Source organism: Castor canadensis, chromosome 2 (genome assembly GCF_047511655.1).
Source record: "Castor canadensis chromosome 2, mCasCan1.hap1v2, whole genome shotgun sequence".
Lineage (NCBI taxonomy): Eukaryota > Metazoa > Chordata > Mammalia > Rodentia > Castoridae > Castor > Castor canadensis.
The window spans coordinates 46,840,967-46,853,355 of NC_133387.1; the positions used below are offsets into that span (position 1 = coordinate 46,840,967).

The following is a 12,389-nucleotide window of genomic DNA, read 5'->3' on the forward strand; positions in this document are numbered from 1 at the left end:
TTGTAGATGAGATTATGATATCTGAGATTTACTTTAAAATAATTCAGTTTTGTTGTGGTAGGGGCAGGATAGTACGATATGTTTTGAAACTGGAAAATAGAAAAGGGTTATTAATGCTGTTCTCTTTACTTTGTATGTTTTTGAACATTTTCAGTATAAAAAGTTAGAAAACTTAAGTGAAAGTGCCCAGGACCTGATATGCTTTAGATAGTGGTTCAATAAATGCTTGAAATCAAATAATTCAAATACAGGAAAGATAAAGATTGCAAAGGAAAATGATTAAATACTGGAATAGTTTGCAGAGGAGGAAAGTATATCTTTGTAAGGAGGTTTGGATTATAGCTAAAAATGCAGGATTCCTTGTAAATTTGGTTTTAGCCCAGAAGAGTCGACACAGAAAGTGATTCTAAGATGGAAAAGGATTTTGAGTGATGAATGTCCAGAAAGACATCTCTTTCTTCCATAACTAGTGCCTATTGCTGAGTATGTTGAGCCCACCTTGACTGGGATTAGATATAGGAAGGACCCATAGAAGTTTTAATATGGTATCTTTACAGACACCATTACTAGCATTATTGTAAAATTTTAATGATAGAATTTTGAAAGATATTTAAGGAAGAGCACTTAAGTAGGATTCCATGGAGCCTAGAGAAATGGATAAAAGCTCACAGACTTAAGTCATCAAATCGTTCTTTGAATTTAGGAGGTGTTACTTAAGTTTTCTAAATCAGAATTGTAAGCATCATTCTGACAGAAAATGAGAACAGCTTAGAGGGTGTTTCAGTGGATGGTAAGACTTTGATGTTCATGGGACTGTTAACTTGATGCATTTGAAAAGACTAGTTAAGGCTATGTTCACCTTTTGAGGCCATGTGGCAGTTGTGAGGCTTATGAAGATCTTAGTTTAGAATCACATGTCTTTGCCAGCTGCTAGCTACATCTGTTCCCAGATGGGCAACTATCCTGGAGGTGAGTCTGATTGGCCAAGGCAGACCTCGGGAGGACAGGAATTCTATGCAGAACTCTAAATAGCTCTATTGGGTTTATGTGTACAAGGCTGAAGGTAGAAACTTTGAGACCAGGTAGAGAACTACTTAACTTCTGAGTGAGACTTGGAGTCTGAGGAGATGAGGGGGCAGAGGCTACCTGAAGAAAACAGCATCAGCAGCTTGTAGAAGGGATTGTGGGTCTGGCAAAGGTTCTGGTGACTTCACCAGGTTTGGATAGTGTGGGACCAACGCAAATCCATCTTGGCTCAGCATGCCAAGGATCTCTTGTTTACCATCTACCGCAAATGGTGTTGTGGTGAAAGGGAAAAAGCAGAATGAGGCACTGTGGGGCTGCCAGGCTGGGCCTTCTAGTTAAGTACGGATCAGCAGTAAGTGCTTTGTAAACCTGTCTACTTTGCTGAATTTCTGTGTATGAATTTTTCCTGACTTGATTTTCTTCCTAATAAAAAATTAAGTGTGAAATAGCTCAACTGTTTCTTCTGCTAAACTAGGGGATTCTGCTGTAGCTTGGGGGAGGTGGAAAAGAGCTTCATTGTGTCCTTCACACCAGATGTATGGGTACTAGGGGAGTTGGCAGCTCTGGAGATCACAGTGAGCCAGTGGACCTGAGCAGGTGAGGAAAGATGGCAGAAGGCTTCTGGAGAACTGAAATGGGTGTGCTTCTCGCTTTTTTAGTGTATGTTTTTGAGAAGAGTTGAAATTGGTTCATATATATATGTATATATATATATATATACACACACACACACATATATATATATATATATATATATATATATATATATATATATATATATATACTGAGGTTGCCACTTGACATTAGGTATACAGTATTAAGTGTTGGGCATTTAAAGATGCATAAATCATCACTCCTGCCCTTAAATACTTCACCATGTATTAGAAAATAAAATCCATGCTATGGTTGAGCCAGGAACGAGTGGCTCAAGCCTATAATCCTAACTACTTGGGGCCAGAGATCAGGAGGATCGTGCTTTGAAGCCAGCCCTATCTCAGAAATACCTAACACAAAAAAGGGCTGGTGGTGGGGCTTAAGCGGTAAGAGCGCCTCTCTAGCAAGTGTGAGAGAGAGAGAGCAGGGAGCGAATGTGGCCACCATTCACTAGTGCAGAGAGGTGCCAGTAAGAAGAACAAAGAAGTGAAAGAGGGAACCAGTGGCTCAAGAGGGCGAAAAGGAGGTGATATGTAGAAGTATACAATCTGATATTTCTGGAAGATGGGAAAACTAAGGGAAGGAAGGGATGGGGCATGAGCAGTAAGACCTATCACAGAGTAACTGTGTATATTAATTATTTAGTGGCATTATGACAAGGTACCTGACATAAACTTCTTAAGGGAGGAAAGACTTATTTTGGCTCATGGTTTCAGAGGTTTATGGTTGCTTGGTCCCTATGCTTAGGCAGGATATCAAGGCAGCAGGAATGGGTGGAGGAGGAAGCTGTTCTAACGATGGAGGAGTGGGGACCAGGTATAACCTGTGAAGTTATGCCTGCTTCTAGTGACCTGCTTCTTCCAACTAGGCCCTACCCTCTAAAGTGTCCAGAACTTCCCAAAGTAACACCGGCTTGGGACCAAATACTCCAACACATGAGCCTGTGGAGGCACACTACATATTCAAACCAAGTGAGTTGTACTTGGATGTTTAGAATTAGTCTGTCAACAGAAGCATGATAAACACTTTAAAATTTTTTGTAGGAATTCCTTATTCAAAAAACTTTTTTCTTGCAGCTAATCAATTTATATCATTGTTGAAGATTTAAAAGGCAAATATTTAAAAAAAAAAAGCTTTGCTCTTAGTGTAGATACATAAAGGTCTCTCTCTTTTTGTCTTTTTGTATGGATGTAATTATTTTTCCTTAATAGGAGAAAAAGCACTGTTTTGTATCCATTTTTCCCCTTACCTAATATATTATTAATACCTTTTTCTATAACTGTGTTTTTAAAATTTTTATGCTGTGTGATACTCCAGTGTTTGACTGTTTTACCATAATTCATCTAACCATTTTCCAGGATTGTATATTTACTTGTCACCTCTGCTGTGCTATCATAGCAACTCAGTAATGAAAACTACCCCTTAATTTTGTGGTGCTGGGGATCAAACCCAGGCCTCACTTACATGAGGCAAACTTTCTTTCAGCTAGCCACTTTTTTGCGTATGGCTAGCTTGTATTATTTTCCTATGAGTAATGCCTAGAGGTGGCATCATTGGGTTAAAGAGTGGGTTTACAATAGATTAAACTTTTGATTGTTCTTGGCAGAATGTGTTTCATGAAAGTTGTATGCATGTATATTTTGGGTAAGAATGTGGAAGTGTACATTTCCCACATTTATAAATTCAGACTTATTAAACAGTACGGCAGCAAAAGCAAAAAACCTTTCTGCCAGTCAATTAGTTGAAAAATTGTACCTTATTTTAAATTTGCATTTTAACAAATAACAATATATTACGTAGCCTTTGTGAGTCTTACATTTTTAACTTTTTATTGAGACAATTTTCAAATGTACAGAAAATACAAGGAATAGTGCAGTAAACACCTACATAATCACCCCTTAATTTAAATTAATATTTGTAACATTACATGTGTGTTTATTTCAATGTAAATTAGACTTCACTCTAATTCACCTTAAATGTTTCACCATATAACTTCAGTTAATAAGCACAGTTTCTTCCATGATCATAACATTGTGCACATAATAAAATAAACTAATTTTCTAATAACAAAAAGTACCCACCCTATATTCACAGTTGTAATTATATTGTATGTTTTATCTGATCCCTATATTAGGGAAGCAAGTTAGAGAGTGGTCAGATGAAGTGACCTGGTGTGCACAGGGATTCTCAGCAGCTGGAAAGCAGTCAAGGAGAATTTGCCTTTCAGTCCTAGAATGTGAATGAGCCCTAACAAGAATGGGCAGCTGGATGATTATGGTTCTGATCTGGCTCGTTCACAGCTCACAGACTTACTAAGCGGCTTGTGGTGAGCAGGACTCCTGGCCTCATGGAGCATATATGGTAGCAACGTTTCGTTTTCCTGAGTCCCTTTCTCCTATCTTCATTGGTGTGGTGACACTTATTATTCTCCAGGGTTGTAGAAGCCTTCCCAGTTGGTAAGCATATGTTTAATCATGTTAAAATTTCCAAAAATGTAAGAAAGGGAGACTTCAGGTCACTTTCGATACCTGATTCCAAAGAAGGATTGAATGACATTCTAAGAAATGGTGCATTCCCCCAATAGGGACTCTGTTAGTGGCTTCAGGGACAGCAGAGCTGCCTTTGTCAGTGCTGTAGTACATATTCTTATTATGGTCTGCCTGTGATCATCAGTCTAAGGAACGTTCTTCCACTCACTTACTTAAGCTACAAAGCAGAACACCCTGCTTGTGATGAGCTGGTTTTGCAAACTGAAAAAAACTTGTTTCTCTGGGTCCAAATTATCATGTTCTGTATTTAAGAGGTGACTTCTTCTGAATAAGTGAAGCTGTTAACATACCTTAATTATTTTAAAATGTAAATTATTAAGGTATAAATCAAATGCGCAGATCACAAACACACCGGTCCAGGGATGGTTACAAAGTGAACATGCTCATGAAACCAGCACCCCAGAAGGACTCTGGCTTCTCTTCCAGTCAGTACCCACACTTCCCAAGGGTAACTAGTTGTCTGACTCCTCTCTCTGTACCTTAGTTCTTCTGCCTGTTATTCGACTTTTTAAAATGTAATTATACAGTTATATTCTTTTGTGTTTTTCTCCCCCCTTGGCATTGCTAAGGATCAAACGCAGGGCCACACTCATACTAGGTAAATACTCTACCTCTGAGCTACACCCCCAGCTCTGTCTCGTTTCTCTTACTTTCACTGTTATATGTCAACTTCATCTATGTTGTCATGTGCAGTTGGAGTTAGTTTATTCTTGTTTCTGTGTTGTACTGTATTGTGTGACTACACTATAATCCATTTATGTGTCCTGCTGTTGGTTGGTAGTTATTTTTAGTACTTTTGCTATTACAGATAATGCTGCTGTGGATACCATAGCATATGTTTTGGTGTTATACACACATACTCATACCACACATTTTTTTGGTTTACTTATGATTGGAATTTCTGAGACTGTGGGTATGTGTATTGCGTTCAGTTACAATAGATGTTGTCTTGCAGTTTTCTAAAATGGTTTACCAGTTTATTCTTATACCACTAGTGTGTGAGAGTATTTGTTCCATGTTTTCACCAGCATTTGTTTTTCTTCATTATCTTGTGGGTGAGTAGTGGTATTTCATTATAGTTTTATTTTACATTTTCAATGGAATTTTTTAAAGAGGGCTGCAACTTGACAGTGATTCTATAGGTCATTTGGGAAAAATCAAAAGGTGAACATCAGGCCAGCAAAACTTCCAAGAGTAAAGTAATACAGCATTTTTTTGAAACTTTCATTAATTTGAATAATACTTATTGAATATGCTGCACCATCTGCCAGGCACTAGTCTTGGAATCTGAGGACACAGCAGTGAAAGTTACAAGGAAAAAAATCCTGTCCTGACAGAGCCTTCTCTAATCATAGCAAGTAAGATGCAAGTAATCTTCAAATAGTAGACAGGTCAATTGGAAAGGTTAGTTCTGAAACATTTCCCAGTGTGGTGATGTCAGTCCATCCCAGCATTCTCCTATGCAGTTTCAAGTAGTCTTATACATGTTGACCCTAGGAGACCATTGCCAGCTCATAAGATCTGGTACTGAGGGTAGAACTTCTTTGGCAAGGTTTTTCTTGGTGACCGTATGATAGTTTAATGAAATTAAATGCATTCTAAAGGTTAAGGAAGGAAGAATGATTTAACCTGTGATCCTTGAAGAATCAATAGATTAAGTGGAAAAACTAAAGTTGGAGGATCCTTACCTCAGACCACACAGAAATAAAGGACTGATGCACTAAAACTTAAAGATCGACCCACTTTAAAAAGCTAAGAAGGGCAGGGTGTGACTATTTAGTCTTAAGATGAAGAAGGACTGTTTTATAAGCTTAGAAAAGTAATGGAAGAAATTACAAAGGAAAAATATCTACAGACTCAATTATATAAAAATATCAAACTGGAAAAATATTTGCAACAAATATGATAGACAAAGGAAAGGCAGAGGAATGTTCTTACACCGCTGGTGGGAGTGGAAATTGGTACAGTCTTTTCTAGAGAGCAGTGTGATAATAAGTACCAGCAGCCTTAAAAATTCCTCTCCTTTGACTCAACAGTTCCTTTTTTGGGAGTCTAGTCTTTGAAAATTGCTAGGAATTTGAATAAATATTGTATACAAAAATGGTTACTTTAGGTTTAGTTAAAATACCTGAAGCTGGATACAATCCAAACGTCTACTGGTAGGAAGAAGTTAAATTGCACTTTAAAATAAATTAATAATTATCATAAGGAAACATAAGTGTGACTCTAAATTATAGGATGGCTGTACCTAATGTTGACATAGCCTTTACATTTCAAGTTTGTTTTGCCTCATTAGGAAAATCAAAATATGTTCTTTCTTCTGTATGCCCTCCAAATTAAATTAAATGCCAAATGAAGAATGGTGGAATTACTGAGCCATCTCTTTCTTGGACTATGCTAAAACATTAACTGAATGCAGTTATACCCTAGTATTTCCACAGGGCTTCCTCTAGATGGTGGGGACAGGATTGATAGCAGGTGCCAAGAAAACTCTTGATTGCACCCTTGGCCTGGTACTGTACCAATGGCAGCTTCATGCAGTGGGACAGAGGAGAAAGCCCACCATAATATAGAACTTTAGGAACTGCTTATTGTATGTAGGGCATTGTGTTAAGTGTGTCTTATTGCTGTCTCATTTATTTCAAGCATTAGCCTAATGGAGCTGCTCATGTTATGCCCATTTTGCAGGAGAAGAATCAGAGGTCAAGAAAACTTTAGTTACTCACCCAAGGCCATTCAGGTGGTAAGAGGCACAGCCCAGGCTCAAGAGACCCCAAAGCAGGGGCTTTGTCTGTGTTGGAATTAAAGTGCAAGTGACTTTGGAAAACCCTAGTTTTAACTCTAGGGTTACAGAGGATGGAGAATTGCTGTCCTTGCACGTCACTTCATTGTGTTACCCTCATCAATCTGGCTGTCATGTGGTTCCTGTCACACAGCTTGCCCTGTTCTTGTATCTGTTTTGTCCTCCCCTTCCCTCACTGTTTCCTGCTCCCAATCCATAAAGATGTCACATGATCTCCATGCCGTTCTCAGTTATTTCCCACAGCCCTTAGGATCCCATAGAATGGGACTCAGCCTGTTCTCTCTTATCCAAGCTGGAATGTGTCCTCTAAAGGTGCTGTGAGGGGGCACCTCACTTTTAATGTCCATCTCTGTAATGCTTTAGAGTTAAGAGGATATTGACTAGGGCAGGAGTCCACACTCCAAGATGCCATGTGACTCAGAGTTTGCTTTCCAGCTTAGTTTATTACCTTTTCTCTTAAACCTCTATGACTTCTGTTAAAAGATAAACCTAGCCACATAAAAATTTTAGTGAGTTATTTGAACATTCAGCCATTCATGAATTGGTTAAAGGCTCCATCAAAAGCATGTGAGGAGGTGCTGGGTGCAGTGGCTCACATCTGCAATCCCAGCCAGTCAGGAGGTATGGAGCAAGCTTTTTCTCACTCCTGTTACTACTGAACCTAACTGGGCCTGACTGGAGGCTATGGGAAATGCAGAAAGGACACAGGATAGACTGACAGACATGCATAAACTTGGGACCAGGTGTGTTGGGTTCCGGGATGGAGATGCACAACAGACTCATTGCTTTTTTACTTCACTTTACTCTGCTTCCTTTCTCTATCATTATTCTTTAAGGCCTTGCTCCTTTACAGTTCTTTAAAACCTAAAAGTCTTCTTTTCTGTTCTTTAAAGTCTCTTTCCTTAGACTCGCTCTGTCCCATGTTTTCTTTAGCATAATCTCTCTTAAAGTCTTTGCCCTCAGACTTGCACTGTCCCATCAGACTTGCACTGTCCCATGTTGTCTTTAGCTTTTTTTTAGCTTAGCTTTTCTAAAGCCTGTGTATAAAGTTCTCGGTGCAGACTTGCACTGTCCCATGTTCTCTCTTTAGATTTCTTAGCAATTCTTTTCCCTTCAGCAATCCTCCTTCCAGCAATTCTCCTTCCAGCAATTTCCTTCAGCCAAAACCCCCCATCAAAAAGCCTCCCCCATCCAAAAGCCTCATGTCCTCCTTCAAGGAGTCTTTTATATCCAGTGGTAAACAAGGAGGTGGAGCAATGGTTCTCGGGGAGGGGTGTGAGATTGTAACAGGAGAAACCTGCGTTAAAACAACTTAGGAAAAGCAGCTGAGCTGCATCTCGCTTTCTCTCTCTCTTCTACAGTTGGGCTGTGCCAAATCTCAGCCTCCAGATTATTTGACATAAACATCTTAGGAAAAGCAGCTGCTCTGCATCTTACTCTCACCCTTTTCTGTGGCTGGGGCTGTGCCAAACTCAGCCTGCACAATATTGAGTACAACTGTGCTTATGTCCTCATAGGCTTCTCATACTCCACTTCCCACAGAGGTGGAGATAGGAAAATCACTGCCTGAGACCTGCCTGGGTAATAGCTCCAAACCCTACCTGAAAAACAGATAAAAACCAAAAGGCTGGAGGTGGGAGGGCACGGCCTAAGTGGTAGAGCAAGCATGAGACTCTGAGTTTAATCAGTAGTATTGTGGGGGAGTGGGAGGAGGAACACATGTGAGCAAATTTTTATGAAGTATTTGGTGAATCAAGATAAGGAAATATATTTGAATTGTTAAAGTGGAAATTCCCTAGTTAGAGGTAAGTTTGACGGTTCTAGGTTGTTTAAACTTAATTTTTGTTTCACTATTTACATTTGAGTTGGGCTTGGGTTTGCTTTTTTAGGAAGCCAAGGTACTTAAACCTTGTCATCCTACTGCCTCCCACATAGTTTACTTAATGCTTCAAAATTTCACCTTTTAGAGATGGTATATGTTGCTGAGCATAGTGATGCATGTCTGTAATCCCAGGATTTGTGAGGCTGGGGTAAGAGGAGCAAGAGTTCCAGGCCAATCAGGGTTACACAGTAAATTCAAGGCCAGTTGGGACTAAATAATGAGACCCTGTCTCAGAAAAAAAAAAAAGTTTGCCTTCCTAAATTTCTGCAAACCAGGGTTTCCCAACTTCACATTTGGGTTTGATAGCTCTGTTGTAAGGGGTCATCCATTCATGCCTGTGGCATCCCATTCCCCCAACTTACACAAGCAAAATTGTCATCAGACGTTTCTGAATGTCCCCTGTGGGGAAAAATTGCCCATTGTTGAGAACGATTATAAGCATAAGATTTGACAGGCTTAATATGGTTTTGTTTTTTCCTTGAAGTGATGGGAGCTGCTGTTTGTGAAAAATGCATTACCATATCTGATATTTTATCCTTTGAATATTTTCAGCTTTTTCACATACCGATCCTATGATTATATACTTTTGAGAGTCAAATATATAAAATAACATTTCTCCCCCCACCTTTTTTTAACAGTATGCAAGCATTGAAAGAAATGGCGAATTTTTTATGTCTCCCAATGACTTTGTCACTCGATATTTGAATATCTTTGGAGAAAGCCAACCCAATCCAAAGACTGTGGAACTTTTAAGTGGCGTGGTGGATCAGACCAAAGATGGGTATGTTCACTTTTAGTTATCTTATTTGATTTTTTTTTATTCCAAACCATCTTCTTTGGCTCAGTGATCAGAAGTCATTAAATATAAATCTTCCTGTCTCCTCAAAGCATTTTTCTCTACCTGTTACTATGAAGACATTATTTTAGAAATAGTACCCTTAATATTTCCTTTCAGTGGTCATTTCACAGTTGGATTTCATACTATGTTTATTTTTTGACTAGTGTAAAGGCCTCTTTATAGTGTGATAAAGCTTGTATAATCGGTGCTGTGAAGATTTGAATGTTATGTTGGTATTTTTCAAGGTAGCTGTAAAATTGCGAGTAAATTTAAGCATAGCTATGTGGATGGAGCTTTTTAATAATCCTTTCCTCTGTCCCAGTCACCTTTAAAATTCCACAAAAGATTGAGGGATTAGATTTAGAAGACAGGATAATGTGGTGATTCCAAACCACCATGAAAGGCATTCTACAGTGTGGAGGAGAGAGACTACACTGCATAGACACTTTGTAAAATACCATTGGATTTTCTCTGCCTAAGCCCTCCTCCCCTCCCCAGAAGTCATAAATCTTGCCTTATTTGAAAGAAGAATCTTTGAAAATGATATTAAGAATTTTGGGATGAAAAGATTACCCTGTCTTATCTGGGTGGGCCCTAAATTCCATCACAAGTTCCATTATCAGGTAAAAGCAGGGGGGAATTTGACTCAGACACAGGGGAGGGATAGGAGGAGGCAATGTGACCACAGAGGTGGAGACTGGACTGATGTGGCCACAAGCTAAGGAGTGCCTGGAGCCACCAGGATCTGGAAGAAACACAGAGCCTTGGAGGGAGTCTCTGGCTTTGCTGACGCCTTGGCGTGTAACTTCTGGTTTCCAGAGCTGTGCTAGAATATATTCTTGCTGTGTTAAGGCACCAAATTTGTGTTAATTTATTATTTTTTTTGATAAAAATTGTATATACTATGCTATGCAACATATTTTGAGATATGTATACATTGTGGAATGGCTTAATTCAAACTAATCAACATATTCTTTTTATGGTGGTATGGGGTTTGAACTCAAGTCCTTATTAGGACTTATTAGGCAGGCAAGTTACCATGTGAGTCACTCCCCCAGCCTTTTTTTGTATTAGGTATTTTTGAGATAGGACCTCTCAAACTATTTCCCTAGGATGGCTTTGAACTATGATTCTTCCAATCTCTACCTCCTAGGATTGCAGGTGTGAACTGCCAGTGCCCTGCTCAGACTAATAAACATATTCATTACCTTACAAACTTTTTTATGTGTGCTGGGAATTTTCAAGTATACAATGCAATGTTATTACTATAGTCACTATGTTGCACAAAAAAAAAAAAAAAATCTCCCCAGCCTATTCTTTCTGTCTGAATTTTTGTGTTCTCTGACCAATATCTTTTTAATACTCCCTTCCCCCATGCCAGGCCCTGTAACCACCATTTTCTGCTGCTGTGAGTTTGACAGGGTCTTGCAATGTAGGCTAGCCTCAAACTCACTGTCTTCCTGCCTCAGCCTCCTGAGTGCTGAGATTGCAGAATCTGAGTTTGACTTTTTAAGATTTCATGTGCAAGTGAGAGCATATTTGTCTTTCTGTGCCTAGTTTATTTAGATGAACATCACATCTTCTGGGTTCATCCATGTTGTCACAAATAACAAAATTTCCATCTTTTTTATGGCTGGATAGTATTCTATTATGTATATATACCACTTTGAAAAAAAAATACACTTTTTGTGTTGATGGGCACTTAGGTTGATTTCATATCTTGGATAATGTGAATAAGGAAGTGAAAGTGGGTGTGCAGACATCTCTTTGATATGCTGATTTTATTTCCTTGTTATAATTTATTATAGCAGTTGTAGAAAACAAATGCAAACATGGAGTTAATTTTTGGAGGGAATTAGAAAGAAGTTTTCTTTGGTCAAGGACCATTTTGATGCAAAAAAACCTTTTATCAGTGGTAACTTTTGACCCAATCTGACATTTTCCAGCCTGTAAACTGTCTCCATGAGGACATGGTCTTTCCTGAAAAATTCATGTATTTGAAGGTTTCAGCTGAACTATGGGCAGGAAAGTTAAGTGCCTATACACTGCATAAACTCAGCCTTAACATTTCCAGCTTGTTGGTCAAAGTATCCTGTTTTCTGGAGTCCTCTTGTTGCTACTTTAATGATTCATATGGTAGTGACTTGTTTAGCCTTTCATGCTGGGAGCTTCTTGCTTGGTACTGTCCAGCAGTCATTCATCTGCTGTTTGAGAGCCTTGTCTCTGTGCCTGGCACCATTGTGAATATTAAGGATAACATGGCAAGTGGAGAAAGCACAGTGTTTGCCCTCTTGGAGCTTCTAATTTGGAGCAGACAGGTGTTTATCAGAGAACCACAAATGAATGTGAATGAATGTGGTGACGAAGAGATTACCCTAGATTATCATTATTAAAGGGGTACTTGAAAAGACACCGGGAGGAGCATGAGGCCATGTGAACACACAAAGAAAGACATACGAAAAAATAAGTAGGGTATCATTTACATTGAGAGGTCAGGGGAAACTTTGGTTGAAATTTGAGCTGTAGGAGTGGAGGGGGAATTCAGAGGACAGCACAACCCAGGCAGAAGAAATAGCGGTCACAGAAGTGTTGCTTTGTGAAAGGCAGAGGCTGGCACGCCTGGAGTGTGAGGGCCAG

General features: G+C 39.1%; 1 protein-coding gene across 6 annotated transcripts in view; it reads left to right on the forward strand.

The window, feature by feature from the left end:
• Slc25a13 (solute carrier family 25 member 13) overlaps nucleotides 1-12,389 on the forward strand; it is a 165,569-nt gene that overhangs the window by 19,983 nt on the left and 133,197 nt on the right. For 4 of the 6 annotated variants that reach the window (XM_074064714.1, XM_074064713.1, XM_074064717.1 and 1 more), the window contains exon 3: nucleotides 9,553-9,695. In XM_074064714.1, coding sequence (XP_073920815.1) covers nucleotides 9,553-9,695 — 143 coding nt within the window. Of the gene's footprint in view, nucleotides 1-3,980; nucleotides 4,137-9,552; nucleotides 9,696-12,389 lie in introns of those variants that run through there. The other 2 variants (XM_074064716.1, XM_074064718.1) reach the window with 2 other exon arrangements.